General features: G+C 41.6%; 2 protein-coding genes across 2 annotated transcripts in view; one reads left to right on the top strand and one right to left on the bottom strand.

The window, feature by feature from the left end:
• The first annotated feature begins 261 nt into the window (after positions 1–261).
• On the top strand, positions 262–2,790 carry ier5l (immediate early response 5-like). The gene has a single exon (XM_034234218.1). It carries the CDS (start codon positions 438–440, stop codon positions 1,275–1,277), a length of 840 nt encoding a protein of 279 aa, XP_034090109.1. The 5' UTR covers positions 262–437; the 3' UTR covers positions 1,278–2,790.
• An 11,534-nt stretch (positions 2,791–14,324) lies between these two features.
• Positions 14,325–27,951, bottom strand: part of ptpa (protein phosphatase 2 phosphatase activator) — a 20,008-nt gene continuing 6,381 nt past the window's right edge. The window contains exons 9-10 of the mRNA XM_034234222.1: positions 22,220–22,327; positions 14,325–14,874 (exon numbers count right to left, since the gene is read on the bottom strand). Coding sequence (XP_034090113.1) covers positions 14,800–14,874; positions 22,220–22,327 — 183 coding nt within the window. The 3' untranslated portion in view covers positions 14,325–14,799. The remainder of the gene's footprint in view (positions 14,875–22,219; positions 22,328–27,951) is intronic.

Genomic DNA, 27,951 nt, shown 5'->3' with positions numbered 1-27,951 from the left:
TTTTGTGTTAATCTCGTTGATTTTACCTGGAAACCTAACTGGTTTTCTGGGAATCCCAGCTCGGGGCAGCTGAAATGAGGGCATTCCTGTTAGACAACCTGGTGGAATTTGAATAGTACAGAGGAACCGCCTGACGCTGATTGGTCGAGAGCGACATGTTTCCAGCGCGCCATCCTGTCACTCAACAGATCCAAGGCAGCTCATTGGCTATTCCTGGCGAGGGCGGGACTTCTGTCTTGGGTATAAAGTGTATTCTGGTTTCAGGCCATCTGCGACTGATTGCTGCGTTCAGGGAGAGGCGGATCATTGTGTCCAATGCTTCTCCACAGAGCTCACTTGAACCTTTCTCCACCAGCAGAACGACTCCCTTTGAGATAGCCGAGCTTCGGGTTAGTTCTCCCGGTGAGGAGCTGGAGGTGGACTGGGGGAACATCATAATGATCAGCACCATGGAATGCGCAGCGGACGCGCAAAGCCTCATCTCCATTTCCTTAATGAAGATCCACAACTCCAGGACGCAGAGAGGGGGCATCAAGCTGCACAAAAACCTGCTGGTCTCCTACGTTCTGCGGAACGCCAGGCAGGTCTACATCAAGGAGAAATACGCGGAGATCTATCGCATGCAGCAGTACGAGGAGGTGATGACAGTCTGCAACGAGATCCAGGAGCTCAACCCTCTGGATCTGGACGCAGAGGACGCGGAGGATGAGGAGCAGGCAGCGGCGCACGCCCGGACATCAAGCGCTATTTTCGGCTGCTCTCCTCTCGATGACGGCAGCAAGGAACCGGATCCCTGCTACTACCGGAGCTGCTGCATGGAGCCTTCGCCCGTGCCACACTGTGACCAGTTCACCGCCAACAACAGCAGCAGCAGCAGCTCGCACTGCAACAAAACCACAGTGCTGGACTTGGACACGCATGTGGTGACCACGGTGGAGAACGGATACCTCCATCAGGACTGCTGCTGCTGCGACGCGCTCCAATGCGGACAGGGCGCGCGGTCTCCGGCGAGGAAACGGAAGGTGGAGTTCAGCTGCTGTGTCTCTGATGTGGAGGACGTTTCAGATTTTACAGCGGCGAGGAAACGGGCGAAACGCGAGGACTGCTGCTACTCCAACATAGACTACACAGATACTTCCAACATCTCCAACCTGATCTCCATCTTCGGCTCGGGGTTCTCGGGGCTGCTCAGCAGACAGTCGGACTTGGAGCAGATCTGTAGCAAACAGGTCCTGGCCAGCCTGGGGGCGTGGACACGAGCTATTGTGGCGTTTTAAACCCAAAACCTGTATATTAGGGGAGACCGGGGTCAGGTGTCAATGTTTTCCACTAAAGTGTTTTACTACAACCAGTGCTGTGAGCTATTGTTGGGGACCATCATGAGGAGAAGGCTCCCAAACAAAGTAACGTTCCCATATGGTTCTCTATAGAGGATTGTATATCATGTGAAAATGTAATGTGTGGAACTTTTCCGTAGTTACATTTTCAACAAATGTTGGTGTTTTTGTACATTACATTATGTAAACAGAAACCTTAGGGGAACGTTGCCAATCAACTCTTCTCAACCCCCTGTGTGTGCCAACAGTGAAAGGTGTGCTGCAGAATATGTATTTGTTGAAATCAGTGTTTTTACAGAATGTGTGCAATAATTGTGACATATAGAGTCGCAGGGAGGTAAGTTGTAATGCTGCAAAAAATGTCACTTTTCAGTTTAGCCATTTAACTGAGACTAGTTTGATAAGACGGGTTTATCCATCAACCACAGAAAGTGTCAAACATCACAACTGGCGTAAGTGTTACTTCAGAAGCATAGTATTTAAACACTAATGTTGAATATTTAGTCTCTTCCAGCATGCATTACAACCAGCCTCTCTGTGACATGCTAACACATGCTAACCTCCGTAGCTTTCACATACTTGTAACGAAGACAGTGATTCTAAATATACAGAAGTATCAGGAGTTATACCTCAAAGCACACCTTTGTCTTGAAAAATCAATAACATGTATGTGAGCGGTTCACTGGTGTGTCCTGGTGACTTCAGTTTGGAGCGTTACAAGGGTGCCCGGTCTCCCCTTTAAGGTCAACTTTATTTTTGCAGGAAAAAAGAAAAAGCTATTTAAAAAAATGGAGCATTTTAATGACAATAGTTGTGGCCCCAGCAGAGACTTTGGGCCACATCATGTCCAGGCTCTCCTGTTGTCAGAAAGGGACACACACATCTTCTGAAAACACTTTGTGACTGATCGAATGGATTGACTTCCTTTGCCTTAAATCAGATGCACACCACTGCTAGCTATTGTCATTAAATGAAAGAAGAGTGAGTGAATGTCTCTCCTGAGGATCCTTTAGGGAAATGGACCTTGCACATTGTGAGCAGTTTGTCATGTGAAACACTTTGTTCCCTCCGAAACACTTCACATCATATCACTCCACACTAACATACTGTAACACTTTCTGGGCTACTGGTGATCACCTCCACTCCCAAGCCTTCACAGCGATGCATAACTCCAACACGTCTTGGTTTTATGAGTTTTTACCTTTTTGTTTTGTAAAAATGAGTCCTTTTGTTTTAAAAAGGCAAACTCCTGATTTAGCCATAACCTGAGGATCCACGCATTAGCTTTATGAGAGCACTATGTGTACCAAAATAAAGAGAGTATTCAGCCATTCTCTACATATTTTGTTGTTATTGTATTTTTGTGCTTACTAAATTGTCTATCACCGGGTAAAACTGTTGCAGAAAGTATTTGTTAAAAATTTATAATCTTAATAAAAAATGAAAACCTTAATGGGTTGTGTTTTAATGCAGTTATATAGCTTATTACTAAATATTGATGTTCCTAAAGTGCAAGGCCAGTCACCTGATGAAAAACAAACCTATACGTTTGCAGAATAGACTTTATATTAAACCATCTGGTCACATAAAACGTTCCTTAGCGGTTATACTTTCTAGTTGGTAATGTCATTAATAAAAGGGGATAGGTCCCTTTCGTTCTTATAGGCCATATAAGTCCACACAAAGTTAGTAAGTGGAGGTTAAGTTAATTAATGGACAACGTAAACTATTTAATTAAATCAAATATGTAAGGTTTGTCACACTAATATATATATTCAGAATGAGAATCAGAGTTATTCGTCCCACAGAGGGGACATTTACAATTGCTACAGCAGAGAGCCAAAGATAGTTTCACCCAAGAAGCATGCATACAATATTATATTAAAGATTACAAAAAACGAGAAATTACACAATTTACAAAATACACATCCAGTACAAATATGAGTTTAGCAAAATAGCAGCCAGGTGGAAGTATAAAAGGTGGTAGAATAAGTTATTTACGGTATGTATATTGCACAAAGGTACTATTGCACAACAGGAGTGTTAAAGTCCTTGTTGTTATATATATCCTAAACCTCTTAAAAACCAGTGTTTAGCTGCCCCTCTCCCATAATGCACCCTGTCACTGAACCACTAGTACACGGTGAGTCCTGTTATCGCTGCTCTGTGCCACTTGGTGGTGTTCTTTATAATCAATGAATGAAGATATCAGTGAGGCTGTGTATGCAGAGCACAGCCACCTCAGGCTGACCCTCCCACAAACTTCATTCACCATGAACACACACACGCACACACGCACGCACACAAACACACACACTCTCCCTCTCTTTCATCCCCCTCCTCTTCCTGGCTGGCTCATTTCTCTCAGAGAGTGAGGCATCACTCCCGACACATCACAGACCATCACAGCCATCGCAGCTCTGCTCAGCTCCCATAATAACTTGCAGTCGGCAACGGAAGGAATGAGGCGGTGTGTGAATAATGCGTGGTGTAATCATGCACAATGGTGGATTCTATATTTGGTTATTTACCCAAAACATCTGAGATGAGATCAGAATTCCTGTACCATAGATGTATGCATGTTAACCGCTAAGTAGACATATAGACGGAAGACATCGACCACTATTGGACAAAAGGCAATACAAATCTGCTTAAAATATTAACACACGACGTGTTGGCAACATTTGATCTCAATATGACATATCAGAGGAAAAACAAGAAGCCCTCTCTCTGTTGCAAAGACGGTCGGGATAATGGTTTTGTTCCACGGTGTAAACACAGCTCCTCCATCTGGATTAGGAAAGACTCACACCCATGAACACTGGCACGCACACGCAGACGCACGCACGCACACACATTGATTTCCTCTATGTATCATTAACATAAGCCATTGTGTTTTGTCCCTTCATATTTGAGTTTGGTTTGATTCTGTTGACATTTATCATCAGAAAACCTTCATTAGTCCCAAATGTACATTGTTACAGCCTAAGTAAAAACATATACTGTATTAATAAAGAGGCATGCATTAGATATAGAAAGAAATGTAACACATTTAGAAGTGTACCAATCCAGTTGGACAACAATAAGTGTAGCAAGTAGTAATGTGATAGCAGTAGTGAAAGTATAGATTGCAGTTATTACAGATGGTGTTACAGTAGTTTAATAGCATAAGAGATAGCAGCCAGTAAAAACAATAATTAGAAAGCAGTATACATATATTGCACATAAGTGATATTGCACAACAGAGGGGTCTTTGTTGTGATATGTGCTGGGGTCTACCAGGGGCCATGCTGGTTGTAAAGTCTGACTGCAGGAAGAAAGGAGCTATGTAACAACAACACAACTCCGATTTTGTTTTTAAAGTACGACGTTAATAAGCGAACACAATGACAATATTTGTTACTGGACATTTGTATTTCCACATGTATATTTTCCTCATGTATATATATTTGATATATAGTCATTTTATTTCCAGGGTTTTTTGTATTTATTGATGTGGGAATGACAGGAGGGGGTGTAGTGTTGTTGTTTGAGGTTGCTTGGAGGAAGATTGGGGGGAAGGGGGCGGGGGCTAGATAGGGGGGGGGCCCTAGAGAGGGTGGGGGGTCTAGAGACGGGGGGGCCTAGAGAGGGTGGGGGGTCTAGAGAGGGGGGTTAGTGGGGGGGAAGGGAGTCATGCTTTGTCAGGAGAGAGAGGGTTGATGTGTTGGGGGTTTTGCAGGGGGGAGGCAAAAGTGACAGCAGCAGGGAGGGGCTGTGTGTGTGTGTGTGTGTGTGTGTGTGTGTGTGTGTGTGTGTGTGTGTGTGTGTGTGTGTGTGTGTGTGTGTGTGTGTGTGTGCATGCGTGCGTACGTGACTGTTGGGAATAGGTGTTCTGGGAGGGGGAGGCAGCAGATCGTACAGGTCAGTCAGGTTATACAGGGGTCTGTGGGGGGAGGGGGGTCGAGGGGTGGAGGGGGGGCCACAAGAATCTGATCTAGACCAGGTCCACTTTAAAAAAACCAGTTCCTTTTTTTTTGTTTTTTTCAAAGATTCAAAGGTTTTATCATCATATGCACAAAGCTACAGACATGGCAATGCAATTCTTCTGACCTCAGCTCCTCCAACAAAGCAACATATATAATAAAATCCAAAATAAAAAGTAGTGCAAAAAGTCTATATCTGTTTTCCATGTAAACTAGGCCAGTGTTACCATACTTTGATGAAAGACAGACTTTCATACTTTCCCTTTTTCTGGGGTCTAACTCGGGGGTCAAAGTGAAATTGATGGGTCGATAAAAGGATATCCCAACCAAAATGCTGCAATCAATTTCCATGAAAGGAATACACATTGTGAAAGGGTCACGTTATGAAACAAAAACACGTAGGTAGTAACCTGTCAATCAACATGTTGCCCCGCCTTAGAGAGCACTGGCTGCCTTATCCTCTATTTGACTTTAGACGGGATCATGATTTACCAAATGAACACCATGCTGTATTTGAGAGGACTTCAAACTAAGACCATAAAACGATTAGGAAAATATTAACCAAGGCTATAAATCAAGTGAGAGGAAGGGTCAGTTACAGACTTCCTACTGAAGGAATACAGGTTTCACTGAGGTTTGATTCTATGTATCTATATGGATCATCTCATGTAGACACGGGTTCCCATTCTCTATAGAGTATCAAGACACAACTTGACACAATGCATTGAAACAGACAAAGGCTTATAGTACTTTTTGTACATGAGTGTTGACACCTCTTCGTCCCACACTCATTCATACTATAAGTGAGCTGAGGGTCTTTTTCTTATAGACTTCCATACAACCTGCTTCTTTTTGTTAGAAATAATTCAGGTGTAAGGCACTTCCACATCAGGCTTCATTATTCAGACCCAGAGGTTGCTTGTTTTACAGCAGCTAAGCGCTATCTAATGGGCATCGGAGGTACTGCCAAACGATTGGATGAAATTGCAAATTATTTTTCAGGTAAATATTAGTATATTTTTGTCTCTACATGTCTCCATGTTTTAATGTTCAAAAAGCTCTTTATTTTTCTCATACTGCCTGTGCTGCAGCACCTCATTTCACCCTCTGTCTGAAACCAGAGCCCAGTCTGCTCTGATTGGTTAGCTGGCCGGCTCTGTTGTGATTGGTCAACCGCTTAGAGATGTCCCGCCCCTTCAAGACGACACCGTTCCATGCAGTTTACGATGGGAGACAAACTGGTAGAAAACACCAACATTGCTGATTACTTGCATATTAAATTAACATATGAAAACTGTCCAAGCCAACATTTGGATATTGAAATAGACAGACCACGCCCCATTTAAATATGAATTAGCATATTAGAACTAGGTTATGCTCTTATTTACATATCGGGGACTTATGCTTTATCTTATTTGCATATCATAAAAACTAATTAGGTCACAGAGGCTCTTGCATAAAACCAAATACTCCTAAGTATGAAGTATTTAATGGTGATTGTATTTAAAGTGGACCTATTATGCTATATTGAAAACATATATTGTAGGGCCATACCTATACAAAACATGTCTGTGAAGTTTTTTGCTTAAAATACCAAACAGATCACCCATTGTAGCCATGCCTCATACTGCTCCAACCCCTCTTTTGAAGCCCTGTTAGAGAAACGCGGATTTTGGGACCTTAGCTTAAAAAAAAGAAAAAGAGGAGGCGGAGCTAATGCCTGATCAGAATTCTACCGGAGATAAAGTTACATTCTGCTGTGATAAAACGCCATCCTGTTCTAAACCACATCAAAGATTATTTCTGAAACAGTATGAAGCTCAAATGCTTTTTCTCTTGCGGGTTTATCACAAGGGGAGTTCTTTTTTTATTTCCTGCTTTTTAAACACATGTGCTCTCCAGTACAGGTTAGCTCTGAGTGTTAGCGAGGCTTGCTAATGTAAACAAAGACGAGATTACGTCCAAAATACGTCAGGCATTGTTTCTGATAGCAAATCTCTGTGTGTCCACAATCCGAAAGTACGTCATATCAGCAGCAAATCTGTATCCGCTCGTTGTACTTTCCGTTTTTAGAGATTTGGGTACAGAGGAAAGAGAAAGGGTTTTATTTTCTGACGCTGCGTGAGTTCCCTGACACACCGGGGACACATAGTTATGTATGAAAGACATCACAAAGTGCATTTTGCATGATAGGTCCCCTTTAACTCTTCGATATCAAGTCTGCATCAAAATGTCCCTATGAGTGTTAACTACTTTTACTGCTCAGGTCACAGTTTGGTAGGTTTATCCGGTGGTTTCTCTACAAAGGGTCACATCTGGGAGCCGTTACATTATTCATTGTTTGACCTCCTGTCTTAAATATTAGAGATGTTGTGAGAAAAAACTCACTCTGGTTAAGCTGCAACAACACACATTGGCACCAAAGTGCTTCAGTGTATAATAATGCATTGTATTTAATACGCTAAATTCTTAGGAGTCTACAGTGGTCAGACACATGTAGGGGGAATATAAAAGTACTTTGATTTCAATCTAATGCGTAGTGGAGCATAAGTATAGCATTGAATGGGAGTGCTATACAGTAGAAGTACCTCAAATGTTACTCAATCAGTTAGCGTGTTTTCCACTCCTGCTCTCTTTCTACCCTCTTAACTCTGCAGCTGCCTCCAATTTTAAAACCTGTGTGCATAGACTTCTACATTTCCAACTCAGACATGTTCGAACGGGCCGACGCAGCTGTCCCATTCCACACATTCCTCCAAGTGAGGCCAACAAATTCACTCTTTTCCCCTTCAGAGTTGTACCCCTATTCCACAATACACACTCTCTGGTGAATCCAAATTGCCAAAATGTCAACTTTTCAGGTTGATTTGGAGAGAGAAAAAGGGGCCAGAGAAGTTGGTGAATTTCCTGAGAAAGCCGTGTTTGGATTTAGGCTACGCACCGAACGGCTCGGCTCATCGTTCTTCAACCCCCAGGAATTCTGTTTTAAAAACTAAATCAGATTCACAATTTTTGAGATTTTAAAGCACAATAATCATGGTCACTATCACCTGTCCACGTTGATATCAGAGACTCAATGATGGTGAATGATGCTCCTGAGTGCATTTACAAAGTTAAACCACTAACTTACTGAACTCTGATTGGTAGTTTGTAAAGAAAATCAAACTTAAAGAGGCCCTTTTTCTGCACATTTTCAGGTCAACCGCTTAGAGATGTCCCGCCCCTTAGCCTATCACGTACAATGTGTTGGAGCGCTAGCCAATAGAAGTGAGAGTGTTACATTGTCACTGTGTTCAGGAAGTAAACAAGCAGTTCATGTAAGCCCACCATACCGAAGAGGCTTCTCAATACTCAAATTTCCCCTCCTCTACTCCCCTCCTCGGTTCCCCTCCTCGAGACTTAGACCCGCCCACAGGAGATGCGAGCGGAGGAGCCGTGGAGGAACCATCAGTGTATCCTCGGTTATAGCTCCTCCAGAGAGCCTCCTCGACGCTCGATGCTCGGTCCTCGGTGTGCATTTAGAGAAATGAGACGTCCTTCAAAATGGCGCGCTGAAATTCATTTCCGGGTCACTACCGGAGGACCGAGGACCGAGGAGTCGAGGAGGGGAAATTTGTGTATTGAGAAGCCTCTCGAGAGTCTTTCCTTTTTCTCTCTGATGTCTCTCTTGACAGCCACGTATCAGTTCCATCTGCTCTCTCTCACTCCAGTTTAATTACAATCACGCACAACAAATCCAACCTTTACATAAACCGAAGCTGAAATAGTCACATGCATCCATGTGAGCTGAGAGCATACAGATAGAGAGGAGAGCATTGGTGAAAGTCCCCCAGCAGTCTGAGCCTGTAGCAGCATAACTGGTTGAAGGAAAGCCTGAGCCAGCCCTAACTATACACTTAAATGAGGAAAGCCTCCCAAACACAAAATGGGATCTGAAACTGCTTTTGAAGACACCTCTAATAACCTTGCATTGTGGGAAGGCAATCCTTTAGGGGGGGTTATAGGTACTCTGAGCTTTTTAAGAGAATATGATGTTGTTTATACACAAGCTGCAGCATTCTGGATCGACTGATGAGTCTTGGGTTTTTTGGGGGGCGGCCTGATAAAAGGAATTACATTAATCCAGCATTGAAGTATCAAATACTTGTTTTTCTTTTTACAAGATAAGAGATAAGTCCTTCGTCTGATGCAATTAGTAAGCTGTTGTAGTCGTCTGTATTATTGAAAGTGATCTCATTAATAAATGAATGAACTGATATTGAAACAGTAGCCCTCTGCTGGCGTTGTTAATTAGTCTTTCTAATGATGGTTAAATCCATCAATTAAGTTTCATGAAAATAATGAACAGTCCAATCATTCACTTCATCCGGGGGCCTGAGCCAAGCGATGGACATAAAAACTGCAACTCAATACTTATGTAATACTTAAAGTAATACAGGGCTTTGTCTGTTTCTTTCTGCACTGACTTGTAAAGAAGTCTATACGAAAATGACCGTACATCTCACTTGATTTATTACTTCAGTTCATTACAACATTTTCCTATCATGTTCATGGTTTCAATCACTAGTTTCAAGTCGTCTTCTGTTGCTACAAGATTGCTCCTTTGTCTTTGTGTTGTCTTTTCACAGCTTTAACCCTTACTCAGTCAGTGAGCTTTCTGGTAGTTGATTTCAAATCATTTCGTTTTTTCATCGTTCAGTTGTACTTGCAATCACCCTCTCATGTCACTTGCACTAAAAAGCATGATTATGGCGAAGAACCAAGAAAGCAAACGCCAAAAGTCTTCAGTGGAGGAGTTGAAGAAGTAGGCCTGGGTTCTAGTTTGTACATGGTGGCTTTTTGGTGCGTCAGTTCTTAATACATAGCACACAAAGACAAGATAATGGCCAAACGAGGATTACCTGAACGCACAGATTGTTTTGTTACTTCAATGATTCAAGCAGCAGGAGCTCATAATAGAGGTTCTTTATCCGTAGTAATTGCATTTCACTCCTCTGAAGGAAACACCTTCACAGGATGCTTTGTTTAATCAGAATCAGAACTCCTTTACAAGTCCCACAGCGGGGAAATGAACTGCAAAAAGTGGGTAAAAGAAAGCCATGCAGTAATAAAGAATACGCTAATTTATTAAATATAGGGAAGAAAAGCACATATTAGTGATAATAGAAAGCAAATAAGGAGAAATAAGTACACATCTTGACTATGGCTACACATTTGGTGATTTTTGTATTGCAAGAAGTGTCCATATTGCAGGTTTTTTGCCCATTGCACAACAGAACCTACATCTGATCAGAGGTGGGAAGTAGTGGAGTACAAATACTTCGTTACTGTACTTAAGTACATGTTTCTGGTATCAGTACTTTACTCCACTACTTATTTTTCTGACGACTTTTTACTTTTACTTCTTACATGTTGAACCCAAATACCTGTACTTTCTACTTCTTACATGTTGAACACAAATACCTGTACTTTCTACTTCTTACATGTTGAACACAAATACCTGTACTTTCTACTTCTTACATGTTGAACTCAAATACCTGTACTTTCTACTTCTTACATGTTGAACCCAAATACCTGTACTTTCTACTTCTTACATGTTGAACTCAAATACCTGTACTTTCTACTTCTTACATGTTGAACCCAAATACCTGTACTTTCTACTTCTTACATGTTGAACTCAAATACCTGTACTTTCTACTTCTTACATGTTGAACTCAAATACCTGTACTTTCTACTTCTTACATGTTGAACTCAAATACCTGTACTTTCTACTTCTTACATGTTGAACTCAAATACCTGTACTTTCTACTTCTTACATGTTGAACACAAATACCTGTACTTTCTAATTCTCACATGTTGAACTCAAATACCTGAACTTTGTACTTCTCTCATTTTCCAAACAGCTGGTTCCTTTAGTCTGAATGTGTGTTTGATGCGTGATCATTATTCTTTAGAGTCATTGCGTGCCTATTGATTTGAACACGATCCGTGTATCCATCATTTCCTGGTCTTCTCTAAAGAAGAGGGACCAATGGAAACGTTGTCATGTTGCCGTTGTTCAGCATGGAAACATTCATTAGCTAACAATGACATTATTGTTCTATTAATATAAAGGGAGGTCAGGTACTCTTTAAAGCAGCTGCTAGTTATGGGTACTTTTTACTGAAGTACACTTCAAAGCCCTCTTTACTTTGACTTGAGTAAAGAAGTTTAGTCAGTACTTCTACTTCTACCAGAGTATTTTTAAACACGAGTATCTGTACTTCTACTTGAGTAAAGGATGTGTGTACTGTTGCCCTCTCTGCATCTGATACGGGTCACAGCTGCTGTTGTAGTGGAACATTATGTGTACCGCTGTGCTTTCTTCCTCCTCTCTCTCCTCTGCAGCTCCACATCCTGAACGAGAGGGGATTTCCACTCCTGCAGGAAGAAGGACTGTTGCATGTTTTTTAGGAATGGTAGATCTAACATGAGTCGGAGTTCCCCTGCTCCTGGTGGCCCTCACATGAAGGAGGAGTGTAACGTATCTACTCATGCAATATTCAACACTTTCTTCCCGCATCTCAGAATCCATCTGCCTCAACGCTGAGTTCATCTTCAGGTCAGACAACAGCAAACACTCTGGCTGCTCAGTGGCACAGAGGAGCTGAAAAATGCACTATTTTACCCATCCTGTTGTCCCTGGGTCTAATTTGCCTCGTCGGGATAAAGGTTGTTTTTAATGTTAGTGCCAACATTTTATAAACATAAGATAGCATTTGTAGTCTTTTGGGGTCAATTTTGTAAAATAATTCAACATTTCTGCCTTTTTTTAACTCAGAAATTAGGCCTGGTTTTGTGTAAACGAGGTCTATTGACCATACAGTTAAAAGGGAAGAGTAAAACTTGTGGGTAATTATTTATACTTTGTGCTAACATGGGAAATGTCCATCTGTACATTTAGTAAATATAATATGAAGTTAATGCGTGGTGAGGTTACCACATAAAATATGAGAAAACTAAAATAGAAATAACTTAAATCAGGTTTGACAGGTCGATGTGTTCACAATATTATTTAATTAAAAACCAATTGCTATGATGTTTAAAGTTTGCCAAATTAAACTCAGTAGTTAACACTCATTAAAAAAATGCAATTTTGATATTTACCTTGTTTGAGAATTGAGAAGGAGCCGCGCAACCTGAAGAATTATTAATGCATGGTTTGACAATTTACAATGTTTATTCTACCTAAACTAAAACACTTAAAGGTCCCCTATTATACTGTTTATCATCAATATATCACAGGTCTCAGATATATACAGAACCTGTCTCTGATTGGCTGAAACACCAAACAGATCATTGCAGCATTACCCATAATCCCCTCTGTTTCAGCCCTGTTTCCAAAGTGCTGATTCTCTGTCTGTTACTTTAGATGAAAACAAGGAGCCCCTCCCCACGCCCCTCTGAGAGACATTTAGTTACAAAGAACTCAATGGAGCTCTAGGAGGAGATTCAGGTGATAAGGGGGGGGGGGGGGGGGGTTACCTTGGTTGCTGATTGGCTAATGGTGGTCAAAATCTGATCAGCTCATTTTCAGACAGGTTTTTATAGAAATGGATCAGGACAAAAAGAGAGAGAATCTTTGTTCCTGAAACTTTCAGAGTCTCTTTCCACAGAGGGGACACATGTTGATGAAGAAGAGACATGAAGAAGAGGGGACACATGTTGATGTAGAAGAGACAAGAAGAAGAGGGGACACATGTTGATGTAGAAGAGACAAGAAGAAGAGGGGACACATGTTGATGTAGAAGAGACATGAAGAAGAGGGGACACATGTTGATGTGGAAGAGACATGAAGAAGAGGGGACACATGTTGATGTAGAAGAGACATGAAGAAGAGGGGACACATGTTGATGTAGAAGAGACATGAAGAAGAGGGGACACATGTTGATGTAGAAGAGACATGAAGAAGAGGGGACACATGTTGATGTAGAAGAGACATGAAGAAGAGGGGACACATGTTGATGTAGAAGAGACATGAAGAAGAGGGGACACATGTTGATGTAGAAGAGACATGAAGAAGAGGGAACACATGTTGATGTAGAAGAGACATGAAGAAGAGGGGACACATGTTGATGTAGAAGAGACATGGAGAAGAGGGGACACATGTTGATGTAGAAGAGACATGAAGAAGAGGGGACACATGTTGATGTAGAAGAGACATGAAGAAGAGGGGACACGTGTTGATGTAGAAGAGACATGGAGAAGAGGGGACACGTGTTGATGTAGAAGAGACATGAAGAAGAGGGGACACGTGTTGATGTAGAAGAGACATGGAGAAGAGGGGACACATGTTGATGTAGAAGAGACATGAATAAGAGGGGACACATGTTGATGTAGAAGAGACATGAAGAAGAGGGGACACATGTTGATGTAGAAGAGACATGAAGAAGAGGGGACACATGTTGATGTGGAAGAGACATGAAGAAGAGGGGACACATGTTGATGTAGAAGAGACATGGAGAAGAGGGGACACATGTTGATGTGGAAGAGACATGAAGAAGAGGGGACACATGTTGATGTAGAAGAGACATGAAGAAGAGGGGACACATGTTGATGTGGAAGAGACATGAAGAAGAGGGGACACATGTTGATGTGGAAGAGACATGAAGAAGAGGGGACACATGTTGATGTAGAAGAGACATGGAGAAGAGGGGACACATGTTGATGTGGAAGAGACATGAAGAAGAGGGGACACATGTTGATGTGGAAGAGACATGAAGAAGAGGGGACACATGTTGATGTAGAAGAGACATGAAGAAGAGGGGACACATGTTGATGTAGAAGAGACATGAAGAAGAGGGGACACATGTTGATGAAGAAGAGACATGAAGAAGAGGGGACACATGTTGATGTAGAAGAGACATGAAGAAGAGGGAACACATGTTGATGTAGAAGAGACATGGAGAAGAGGGGACACTCTTTTTTTAAATTCTATATATTCCAACATTTTGTTTAAGAAATAAAAACTCGAACACAGATATTTCTTAGCAAATTATTTACGTGACTTACAAGTTGGGATGAAGTGGGCGATTCAAATACTGGAACATTTGCAACAAAATGAAAAAACATTTGGCCTTAAAAGCAAAACCAAGAAAGAATACCTAAAATTGAAGACGAAACAGTTTTCAAAAGATTTAAAAAGAAGTCACAAAGTCTTAATAAATCTTATTTCCATCACCTCACTCTGCTGATGAGGATCCACACTCTGAGGTAAAGTCAATCATCAATGAATAAACTCCAAATGAAAAGAAATCCCTCAAAAAAGGACCTGATTCAAACTCATCCACAACACACGCTGTATTATAGTTACCGAAGGCCCACGAGCTTTCATGACGTGCACATGTGAGAGTGTGTGTGTCATACTGTGGGGTGTGTGGTTGCTACGGTTGTATTTGCACGTGAGGATGCCAGAGGCGAGGAAAACTGTTGGGATTTTGGTTTTTCCACGGTGAGCATCAAGGTTTCCCCGGCTGGATGGACAGCAGGCTGCCGAACTTGAAGTGTTGGATCACAGGGAACTTCTCCAGACACTGCAGAGAGAGAGAAAACAGTGTTTAACCAACACACTGGGACATGGAGATCCTTCAAAATGGCCATAGCAACCAGTGGGACATTTGGTGAAGGGGTGGCTGATGATCTGGAATAAGGCACATTGGGAAGGAGGCATGATTTTAGCATTTGTTTTGCTCTGATAATGTTCGACAATGCTGCGTTTTGGTTTCTCCAGCAGGACAATGAAAGTGTGGACAGAAGACCACAAGACCCACCCTGTCATGGAGGGCCCAAAATCCAGAGCTGAACCCCTTTGGAAAGCTCAGGAATCATCTAGATAAATATGAGAGGTCACAGGAGATCAAACAAAGCAGAGCTGCTTGAATTTTGCTCAAAACAGCAATGTCAAACTTCAAACTCTGTCATCCATCTTCTTTGTTGAGCCAATGTTGGATCCACATTACGAATTCAATCTCTAAATAAAAATATCCTTTTTGTCCTTTTTTGTGGCTATTTATCAAAAGTACATAGTTCTAAAACCACTTATGGCGCTTTTCCACTGCAGGGCCTCGCACGGCTTAGTACGGTATAGTTAGGCCTCGGTAGGCCAGGCTCACTTTATGCTGCGTCTCCATTACAGTTTAGTTGCTGGGGCAGTAACTATAGTAACGCAGTGTAGGCGGAGCCGTGACGTCATCTTCAATGAGAACCACAAAACCAACATCAGCCGTTAGCTGTTAGCCCTCAGAGCTCACAGCTCCTCATATCTGTTCAGAAACTAGACAGAAGTTAAACAAGTACAAACCACAGACTGCCTGTGTCATGGCGAATACAGTCGCTGGTTTATTTATGTCTGTAGGCCGTTGTTGTGAGTGTGGACGGTCGGAGCATATACAACGTTAGTTTAGCCGATCTCCATTCAGAAAACACGCATTTTAAAAGCTTTTTCGCCTGCCGTCTGTCTGCAGACTCGTCAAAGCATAAATTCATGGTTTTTACTAACCGGTATCAGTATGTTGTTACTTCGGCATCATTTTGAAACGTGTATTACAATTAAATCACGGTCAAATATGTTCATTGTGTTGTAGTTGCCAGCGATTCTCTCACTAGTTTAGCATACTCAGCCCGGTTGTTGGCCCGGAAAGAAGATTTTGGAGAGCAAGAAAAACTGTGAAAAAGTACCCGTTAGCCAGAACTACGCCGAGTGGAAACGCAACCAAAAACGGGCCGGGGACGGCACGCTTAAACCGCGCTGTAGTGGAAATGCGCCATTAGTCTACAAGGTGAAGTCAAGCTCTCCAAACACCGTTAAAAAGACCCAATGTAGTCACAGATTTGAGGCTTTATTCAAGTAAAATACACAGTTTCCAAATCCATACGTCTCTTAGCGGTCCACTACAAACTTAAAGACACTTTTAATCTGGATGCAGTCAAATAAACACGAGTACCATCACACTAGCATTTACGTTGCATCGTCTTTGAGTGTTTTTTAGGCGTCTTTGAGCATTAGGAAAAGCGCAATAAAAATCCCATGCATCATTATTATTATTATCATCCTTATTTGAGCAGTTCTGGAAGTTGTGGCAGCATCTGATCCTGTTCAGGGAGTTTCCTTTGCTTTACGGTCAGTGACAGAACACGTCGTTGATGAAGTCCAAACAGAGTGACCTTGACAAACATCGTTAAAAAGACCCAGTGCAGTCACAGTGAGGGTTTCTTTTATGTAAATTACAGCTTCCAAATCCATACGTCTCTTAGCGGTCCACTACCAACTTAAAGACACACGAATACTATCACTCTATCATTTACGCTTTGTCCCTTAAATACATTCAATGAGTGGATTCAAGCGGTTGTGGAAGTGTCTGATCACATCGTTTCCTTTGCTCTATGGTTAGTGAAAGAACACGTCGTTGTCTTTCAGAGACACGTTGATGAAGTCCAAACCGAGTGACCTTGACCTGACTTCTCTTCTTCCCGCTGGCCTTTCATTGTGACCAGGTTTTAAAGGGCTATGCAGCGCAGGCGAGGCCCTTATTAGGGAGCCGACATGGACCCAGTTTTTGGGGAGTCGGAGGGGGGGGGTCTGTGGTGGGGGTTGGGAGAATTGAACTCTTGTGCTCGGTGTGTCTGCGCAGTGACACTATCAGTCATGATCATCGGGGCAGAACTGGGGTGGAAACACGCCTCAGAGAACAAATATATGAATCAATGAAAATATGTAAAATTGATCACAGACACACGCTTCATATTAAACATGCACAGGACATCATATATACTGGCAGTTAAAAGATAACACTAGCTTATTAACAAAGATTTAATCAACATTGCTGTATTTTTTATGGTATGTTATAACAAACCAATTGTTGGGCTGATTCTGACCATATTCCTAATCTTTCTTACTGTCCACAAATTCCTTGACCATACCCAAACCAATAGTGGATGAAGCTTTCTACGAGTGTGTGTGTGTGTGTGTGTGTGTGTGTGTGTGTGTGTGTGTGTGTGTGTGTGTGTGTGTGTGTGTGTGTGTGTGTGTGTGTGTGTGTGTGTGTGTGTGTGTTAGTTATGACCTTTCTTCAATTAAGTGGTTCATTAACTTCTCTCTAGTATCAGAATGTACTTGTCGTCTTACAACTAGCTGTGTGTGTGTGTGTGTGTGTGTGTGTGTGTGTGTGTGTGTGTGTGTGTGTGTGTGTGTGCGTGCGTGTGCGTGTGTGTGTGTGTGTGTGTGTGTGTGTGTCAAAGACTGATATATCGTTTTTTTTATCTTTTCCTTTTGCCATAGTGTCCAAAAACGTGTTCTTTTTAAATCTAAAACACATCCGTGAGCCTTACGCAGCGTCCACACGGCAGCGTGCGTTGAAGCTTGCCGGTGGGCGTGTCTGAAGCTCGACCAACAACCAATCACATGAATCTCCCGCCCCGGACAAACAAGCACGCGGTTTGATTGGCTAGAGCTTGTACTGGCATATGATTTGATTGGCTGACGCTTCCGTCGAAGCTTCAAAAGTTTAACTTTTCTCAACTTTTGAAGCGAGCAACGCAGCCCGGCAAAGCGTGACGTCACCCCATTCAAAGTGAATGGGAAGAAGCATTGAAGCTTCAACGCACACCGCCGTGTGGACGGGCCGTTGCTGATGCACTTTAACCTTGAGAAGAATACAGAAGGAAGCGTTTTGAAAATGACGTTTCTTCCGTCTTTCCCATCATTTACTTGTCGTCCTACAACAAGCTAGTCTTTGACAACAATATCAGACATAATGTTTACAGTGGTGAATTATTCATCTTAAGCAAGTCTGGGCATGTGAGCTTTGAGTAGCCGATGAAATGAACCCAACAGTAGCTTTGATAGGGAGAAGAAACAAATAACCAACTTATACATGACTAGTAGTGAAAGAGCTCAAATAAAAATAAACACAAAGCTACTTCCATAATTGTATATGGTCACTATTATTTATATGTACTTTACTACTGCTTTTTTATATGTCTATTCTTATGACTGCATTATAATCCTGCTGTTGTTATACCGTACATTTCCCCGGGACAGGAATCCTTAGACCTGGAGGGTGATATCTTCACGTCTAGACAGGACATACTATTCTATTTTATTTGTACTACTTGCACTATTGTATCCGTTTTATTGTGTTGCACTGCGACCTAAGATTTACATTGTCATAACTGTAGCTTTGTACAAATGACAATAAAAGCCTTGAAACTATTTAAGTCACGCAGTTAAAGCACATCCACTATCGTTTCCCTATCGTTTTATTTCTCACAATCCCATTTAACGTCTCAAACAGTTAGTCAAACGTTCGTAAGTCTCCTCTCAGTCTGAAAATGGAGCACACTGCTCTCTCTCCAGCTCTGGTACAAACTCTCTGCCGAAAACCCTGTGTGGGGCCAGGAAAAGGGAGAGAGGAATGCGAGTCTGCTGATGGTTGCTCCAGGCTGGGAGGAAGGTCGGGACAGAGGGAGGGGAGGATTTAATGAAGGGAACGGCAGAGGAGAAAGAGGAGGGGGGAGGGAGGGAAAGGCAGACAGCTTGGCCCCTCAGCTCTTTGGGAAGACTCGCAGGCTGCTCTGGAAAACACAGGATGTGGGCATGCAGGCGGGGAGAAACGGGCTTAGACATCCCCCCCCAACCCCACCCCCACCCGCCCACACACACACACACACACACTCTCACACACACACACACACACACACAATTCCATTCCCTCCATTCCTCTCTTAACCCTTTCCTGCCTCTCGTGTGAGGGCGTTTGCTCGCGGAGAAACGGCCGACAGTCGAGCTCTCAGCAGACACCTCGTCTCTTAAACTACACCACTTGTATATAGACTCTTATGGCACTACCTCTATTCTATTTTATTGTATTTACTTGCACTTTTTTATCTGTTTTATTGTGTTGCACTGTTGGAGGAGCCTGTGACCTAAGATTTTCATCGACATAACTACACTGTAGCTATGTACGAATGACAATAAAAGCCTTGAAACTTAAATATCACGTAAAGAGTTCCTTTTTTTATCGGGAGGAATTATTAAGAGGTATCCAGTTTACACAGCAACGTGTCAGTTTCTACACAAACACCCTTCTGAAAATGTGAAGGTTAATGTGTTTCTTACAGAACAGCATGTGCCGTACTGTCCGGCCTCGATATGGAGACGAATGCCGTCCAAATGAGGACCGAAAATGAGTTGGGGTCAGAGTTAACTCATTATCAGGGGAAGCACTCTGTGTTTTATTACCTGATGATGCTACTTGGTGAACAACAAATATGCGATGACATCAGAGCGAGTAACGTTGGCTGATAGGTTAAAGGAGGCTTCATAGAGTTTAATTACGAAGCGTTCAAGCTTTATTCAGTCTAAATGATTACATGAAGGTTGTAAAAACCAAGTACTTACTTATCTACCTGAATGTGTACTTCTGTAGATTGCAAACATGTGTATTTTAAATACCATGTGAATTCCTTTTTATATTATAGTGTTCAATTTTCTTCATCTCTTTCTATACTAATACTGTAACAACTTACATTTCCTTGTTGTGGGACGAATAAAGGCATTCTGATTTGAGGAAGGGTCATGTTTGGATCAGGTATTTACGGTGTGTCCTTTCCTCTGATTGGGTGTGTCTGACCCCAAAAGTGCATATTGTTTTTGACTGCGAGTGTGTGCAACGATTGTTTGTTTGGGAAATGATTTGCATATTGATGTATATGGACAATAAATGGGTTGTATTAAACTGCAACTGGAAATAAGCCATTGAGTCTACTGGGTTTCTATTGAAGTCAGTTTGTATACACAGCCCACAGATTCTCCTATCCACCCTCACACATGTGGAAACAAAAAACAGCCAATTTAAAATACTGTTTGATGATTTTAGCTCATCACTCAACACAATATCCTCCATACAACTCAGCACCCTGTGTTGAGTATCACACTCTGCAGTTAATAGTCTGAATATTTTTAACTTCTTCAACTTGGTGGTCCAACGTTCTCCACTCTACTGCTGAATAAAGGAGCACCCCAGGGCTATATGCTCGGCCCGGTGCTGTTCACAGTGTACACATGAGCCCTCAACATCAACAAGTCTGTTATTAAGTTAAGGTATGACACTGCAACCATTAGACTTCATTTAGAAAGGAAATAAACAATCTTGCAGATCAGAGAACAATTTACTGCTCACTTATGCAAAATAAAAGGGTTGATTGTTGCTTTTAGAAAAAGACGAGGAGACTAACGCCTGTCTTCTTTATGGTGCTTTGGTAGATCAAGTTTGAAGCTCCCAGAAAAAAACGAATAAGAGACAATAACAACCAGACATCACATGTCAAAATTCCCCTGGCAAGGTTCTTGTTAACTTTTACAAAGGAGTGATAGGAAGCATCCTAACTGGGAACAGTACAACCTGGTCTGGGATTTGCACCGGCCTGTAGCGAGGGATTAAAGAGGCCAGAACACCATTGTGGTCGAATGTACTTATTGTAAGTTGCTTTGGATAAAAGCGTCAGCTAAATGTAATGTAATGTAATTGTGACTAATCTACAGAGCATCAGTGATGTTGGAGAAGAGATACAAGACTACTGGAGCATCAGACTACAGGACAGTATGTGTCCTCAGCTCCTAAACTCATCTTCCTTACAACACCACTACAAAAGGGTTCATATGGAGCACAATAGGACTATAAAACAACAATAAAACAACTGTATAAACAACACCATGCTGTACAAAGACTATTAATTATTAATGTATATTGTATTATTAACAGCTGTCTAGTTTTTATTAGAAAATCTCGGTATGTCAACATGCTAAACTAAGGTGCTAAACTAAGGGGCTAAACATGCGAACATTATATATATATCTATATATCTATTTATCTATCCATCCATCCATCTACCTATCTATATATATATTATAAATCCATTTTTATGCAAGAAGGCACCGTGCTAAGTGGAAGCCTGTGGCAGCAGCTAATGGAGTGTGTATTGATAATAAGAATTAATTACATGTATTTAGCGCATTACTAAGTACTATAATACTACTCACATTACAAAAGTTAAATGTCCTAGTATATTGTGATATATTGAGTATTGAGTTTCTTTTTTTCTTTAGATACTCTACAGATATTTATCTTTCTACTGTTGATATTTACATATTTACTTTTTATTTAATTATATTTTTATTTGATTTTTAACTCACGTACAAAGCCTTGTAAACATTCTGCTGTAACGAAACAATTTCCCAGTTTGGGTTCAATGAAGTATTCCTAATATAACCTATAATAAGCTTGTTAGCCTGCTGACATTAGCATTTAACTCAAAGCCAAGCACAGCCTCACAGTGCTGCTAGCACGGCTTTAGACTCTTAGTTTTGTTTTTAAACCTGCAGTAAAAACTCATGGAAAAAAATCTACTACAGGCTTTGCCAAATGTCCTTTGGTGGAACCATGAGAGTAGATCATAGCATTTCAGACAGGAGTGTATGGTACAAACAAATGACTAGATAATGCATCAATAACTATAAACTAAATATGTAATATATATTATTCTGAAATGGAAAATGGAGTACTTTCAGTGCTATAAGTATATTTTGATGCTCATACTTTTGTACTTTTAACATTCTGAGTGTTGGACTTTTACTAGTATGTCTACACTCTGGTACTTCTACAAACTCTGCTTCAAATCTACAAATTAAATATATTGTACGTCTGTCATTCATGGGAGAGGGATGAAGTAAAAATGTGTCATGATGACTTGAATTTTGTGTCATTGTTGATCAAATGTATGTTTTAAAACCTGCGTTGCCACAACAAATCCATCAGACTGTTGATTCCCTGATGGATTTGAGTGATCAGTAAAGGATGAGGGAGGAAGAAGCAGGCGTACCTCGGCCTTGTACATTCGGATCAGACCCTGGTTGACTTTGGACCAGGAAGGAACAGCGCTGATGTTCCACAGCTGGTTCGAGTGTTCTGCAAACGGACCCGTCTTCATCTACAGGAACAGAGAGAGGAACACAGATGATGGTGATGATGTGAAAGAGAGAGAAAGTAGACCCCTTTATCAGGATGTAAAGTATAGAGGAGCACTTGAGCTGACAACAAATAACACAGGATGTCATTTTGAAGCTGAACCCAAAAGCGCCCCCAATGTTTGGAAATGCAACTTAATTGTCTTTTTTCTGCCTTAAAAACATAATTAGCTCTTTTATCATTTTTTTTTTGTTCTGCTGAAAAAATAAGCTTTAAAGGAAATTCACGAAAGAAAGAATGGATGAGACGAAAACAATAAAAAAAAGTTGACTGTTCTTATTCACCTTTTAAATGAAAACAAACTACAACATAACCCAGTGATCAGGGGCGGTTCTAGGGGGGGGGGGGCCAGTGCCACTACATTTTTTTTTAAATGTATATTTTCTGGTACTCGGTTTGCCAAAAACCGCAGGATTTTGTTGCTGTAATGTGAGATTGTGCAGACACCCTTATGTAAAGTAGAGATGTAACTGTTCATTGCCTTTATTTTTATATAAATATGGTGTGAGTGCAAACATTGCACTATAACTTAAGCTGAAGCTAACAGTAATGACTATAAGATCTATCTGAAATAAATAAGTGTACTGAAACAAATACCAATAACTGTATTGCATTGTTTTCTATGCGCAATTACTTCATACTGTCTAGTTCTCTTTTTCGTCCTGCATTTATTGTGCCCCCCTCAGAAAATAACTGGCCCCCCAGTGGCCCCCCCAGTCAAATTGGTCTAGAACCGCCACTGCCAGTGATGTTACATTTATTACAGCTTACTCAATGTAGTGCTACCTTTCCCCCATTTCCCTCCATGTTCCCTGTTACTGTTCTTTTGTAAAGAATATTTTATGATTTGTAAGGTCATCTTGGGTACTTTGAAAGGCGCCTCTAAATAAAATGTATTATCACTACTCTGCTTTCTGATACATTTGGTAATAACTAACTAATCATTATTATTATGTTGTTTATTGCTAGTGTCTTAATTTCTCTTATGTATAATGCCTTATTTTTTATGCTGCTGCAACGCAAACATTTCCAAAATTGGGATCAATAAAGTACTTCTTATCTATGCATCCATCCATCCATCCATCCATCTACCTACCTACCTACCTATCTATCTATCCATCCATCCGTCCATCCATCCATCTATCTATGCATCTATCCATCCATCTATCTATCCATCTATCCATCCATCTATATATCGACGTCCACCTATCGACATCGAGCTAGCCACCAGCTACCTACCTAGACGATCCCCCAGCTACCAGCGATCTACGATCCAGACATCTATATATCGACCACCGATCATCCTCGAGAGCGACCAGCCAGCCAGCCACGAATCTATATGCGACCTACCATCTATCCATCTATCTATCTATCTATCCATCCATCTATATATCTATATATGTATCTATCTACCTATCTATCCATCTATCTATCCATCTATCCATCCATCTATCCATCTATCCATCCATCTATATATCTACCTATCTACCTATCTACCTACCTATCTATCCATCTATCTATCTATCTATCTATCCATCCATCCATCTATATATCTATATATCTACCCATCTATCCATCTATCTATCCATCCATCTATATATCTACCTATCTACCTATCTATCCATCTATCCATCCATCTATCTACCTATCCATCCATCTATCTACCTATCTATCCATCTATCTATCTATCTATCTACCATCTAGCTATCTATAACAAAAATGCAGAACAAAAGGCTGATTGTTGTTCCAGCCATCACCTAAATAACATGAATACATTCTGGATTCAACAACAAGGACCGTGACAAACAAATAAGAGAGTAAACAGAGCAAACAGTAAACAGAACAATAGTGAGACTGATAAAAAAAATTCATAAATGTATGAATGAAGACTATAGACTGTTTTCCCACCATTTTCCCCAAAAGGCAGGGGAGCCCAAACCCAGACCCTGAGGCATCAAATTAACAACCCCCTCCTTTTTCCACCCCCCCCCCCCCCCCCCCCCACTCACACTGCTCTAGACACTTTCCAGGGCCTCACATGAGGAACACATGGGGGAAGGGCCTGAAAAGGGAGGGAAAAGGGGGGGTGGAGACAGACCCTATTCCCCTGAGGAAGGAGTGATTCACAGCAGCATGTGGGGAAGGAAGTGACTCATGTTTAGGACAGAGCGCACACACACACACACTCTCTCTCTCACAACACACACACTAGAGCCTTGTGTGCAAATCAAAAAAAGAACATGAGTTTGAAGTATCCACATGTGTGTGAATACGAGGGAAATACGTGGAAACCTGAGTGTTATCGTTCCGTTTCATAAACCAAATTGAAAGAAATACATGTTTTTTTTAAACCAGTTTAGCCCTCAGAGAAATGATGAAGTAACTAGTGATACTATGGTAACCCACCGTTGTTGTTCACATTGTAAACAGACACTCACTAGCCAATCAGAAGCCTTGTAAATACTACACACAGCTAAATGTATTATAGCTTGTTTCGACTACTTTCAATCCAACATACTATTTCTTTTAATGGGATTTTAGCTAGTTTGCACAACAAGAATGATGGCAGGTTTGGGAACAATATTGAATTACAGTTTTGATAATCTGTGGTTTTAGAGTGCAAGCCTAATTACACCAGCATTTAAAACAGTATGGAGATTTGAATCCAGAGAGTCCAAATTAACTGTTCTGCACCATCCGCCAACTTCCCGTCGGAGTATGAGCTGCTCCACGTAACTGGTGACCGTTTTGAGACACGAGTACAAACATGTCTATAAATTAACTGTGTGAACCTGTTGGAGTGTTTGTGAACAAAGCAGTCGAGCTATCCAACAAGTAGCAACGGTGATCGACAAATATAATGGGGATGGGAGAGGTTGACCAGAAAACGGGAGAGTTTCTTGTAATTGTTTTAGCTTGACATTTCACCCACTTCTCCAGTATAGCCACAACTCGCCGAGAACCAGTCATTTTCAGAAACATAGCAGATTTATTTTTGGTGTGCCGCTTTCTGGAGGCCTAAACTGTGTTTTAAAACCAAATGAGCCGAATACCAAAACACTCCATGTGTCCTTCTGATATAAACACAGCACCCAATACATAAACACAATTACAGATACAAAGGGGAAAAGCCCCGAGTAGGAAAGGGTTGACAACAGATGCAAAGCTTGGGGCCTGTTTTGATGTTACTCACGATATTTCTGTCATGGAGAAACAGACATTTATTGTGAGTTTAAGGATTGTTGGGCTTCACTGGTTGAAGGCATATCTACAGTTAGATCGGACTTCACCTGAATCACACAATACAAACCCTAACCCTAACCCTAACTACGTGCAATACATACACTTCTTTTAGCAACTGTGCAATAACCATAATCCTTTTTAGTAACTCAAACCTTAATATGTTCACTTACCTAAATGCTGCAACTAGACATGCACAAGTACTTAGCTGTCTCTATGTTTAACATGTTAGCTACGTTATTATCGCTTGACTTTAATCTGCTATTTCCCCGCTGCGCGACTAATAAAATAATTCTGATTCTGATCATGATTTTTCGCACTGAAATCACTGAATCCGAAACTAAATTATCAAAAATATTGTCAGGTTTTTAAGACGTTATAAATACTGTGAGTAATGGGTGAGGAGAACGACAACAGCAGCAGCATCCCTTCATGAGCTTGAGGAGGGAGGAGGAGGAGGAGGTGGAGGGGGGAGAGGAGGAGGGGGAGGGAGGAGGAGGGGGAGGGAGGAGGAGGGAGGGAGGAGGAGGAGGAAAACGGGGAAGGAGGTGGTGCTTCTGAGTGGGAAGGAGGAAAAGGATGTAGCTGCTCCAACAACGCCCTCCTCTACTTCCCTCCCCTCCCCTCCTTTTCCTTCCAAATCCAAAAACAAAGCGCATGGTTCCTGCTCTGGCCCTCTGCCAACAATCCATCTGCCTGCCCTCATCTCCCTCATCTTCCTCAGACAAAGCTCATGTGGACCAACTCACTTACAGCATCAGCACAAGATATCAACTCTGTCTACTTAAATGACACATTAATATGTTCTTTGATAAATTATTCCCCAGGAAAACAATACACTAAGATCTTTTAAAAACCCATCTGAACAAAGTGGCAGAGTTCAACCACGCAGTCTTGGTAGTGTCCATTAGGGGGCAGTACTACATGTCTGTTGCAATGCAGAATTAACAGATTGCATACAATCATCCTTTGGTGTATAGCTAAGGGGATAAGGCCTCTTCACGTCACGGCATCTTCCAACAGACAAGAAAAGTGCAGTTTCATTCACATTGTTGAATCAGAGCTGCTAGTTAGCCACACACACACACACACACACACACACACACACACACACACACACACACACACACACACACACACACACACACACACACACACACACACACACACACACACACACACACACACCACACACACACACACACACACACACACACACACACACACACACACACACACACACACACACACACACACACACACACACACACACACACACACACACACACACACACACACACACACACACACACACACACACACACACACACACACACACACACACACACACCAGCTTTACTGCTACACCAGAGAAGGTACAGTAACACCGAGCATCGAGGTCAAAGACAGTTATGTATCACGCAGGTCACGTTAACCGAATATTTTCCGTCTATGACGGATTTTTTTTAACAATGACGGACAAATCTGAAAGCAGTCCGTCATTTTGACAGATTAGAACAAACTCGGAACAGCGCGAAAGTTTCCCCGCAGCGAGGCTCCGGTGTTATGCCGTGTTATGCATGCCCTCCAAAAAGGAAATTATAACTGCCGTACAAATCATTGAAATGTCTGTGAGTGTTGGCTTTACGCTGTGCACGCTCCCGCGAGGTGCAGCAGCCATGCATAACACGGCGCATGTGAACTGTCCCTCCCCCCCCCGTTGACAGTTCATGAGCATGCTTCTCCCCCCCCTCGTCAGAGTTGTGTAAAGGCCGACGGGTAATTCTGGATTTTGACGGAAGTTTTACGATCCTGTCCGTCAAAATGATGGGCAGCGAAAAAGTCTAGCGCAACCTCTGGTATCACGTCAGAACTTTCGTCCCCCGTCTCTCGGTATGTATAATAGGTCGCCATTGTCAGTATGTGCGCCTGTGTATTGTGTTTTCTTCAAAAAGTGTGTGAGTGATGATATGTGTATGTATTCTAATGTTTATTATATTTGTATGTGTACATGTATGCGGAACTGCAGGACGGAGAACACATTTCCTTAGGGCAGTGTTTCTCAAACTTGTTCATACCAAGGTCCACTTAACCAAAAAAAAAACACTCGGACCACCTAACTCCACAAATATAAAAAAACAAATCGTTTTTCTAGAACAGATTACAAATCGCCTGAAAATGGTACAAACAAGTGGCAACATGTGTGACGAAGGTGTTGTGCTGGGCTATATCATGCAATCGAAACTTAAGCTCGCTTCATTGCGGAGATATTCCCGCGAGAGTGCGGAAAACTTAAATGTATTTATTTATTTCAAATGTGAAATGTTACCAATATACTCACGGACC

This window comes from Gymnodraco acuticeps, unplaced genomic scaffold (assembly GCF_902827175.1).
Source record: "Gymnodraco acuticeps unplaced genomic scaffold, fGymAcu1.1, whole genome shotgun sequence".
Lineage (NCBI taxonomy): Eukaryota > Metazoa > Chordata > Actinopteri > Perciformes > Bathydraconidae > Gymnodraco > Gymnodraco acuticeps.
This window is presented reverse-complemented; position numbering and strand designations above follow the sequence as displayed.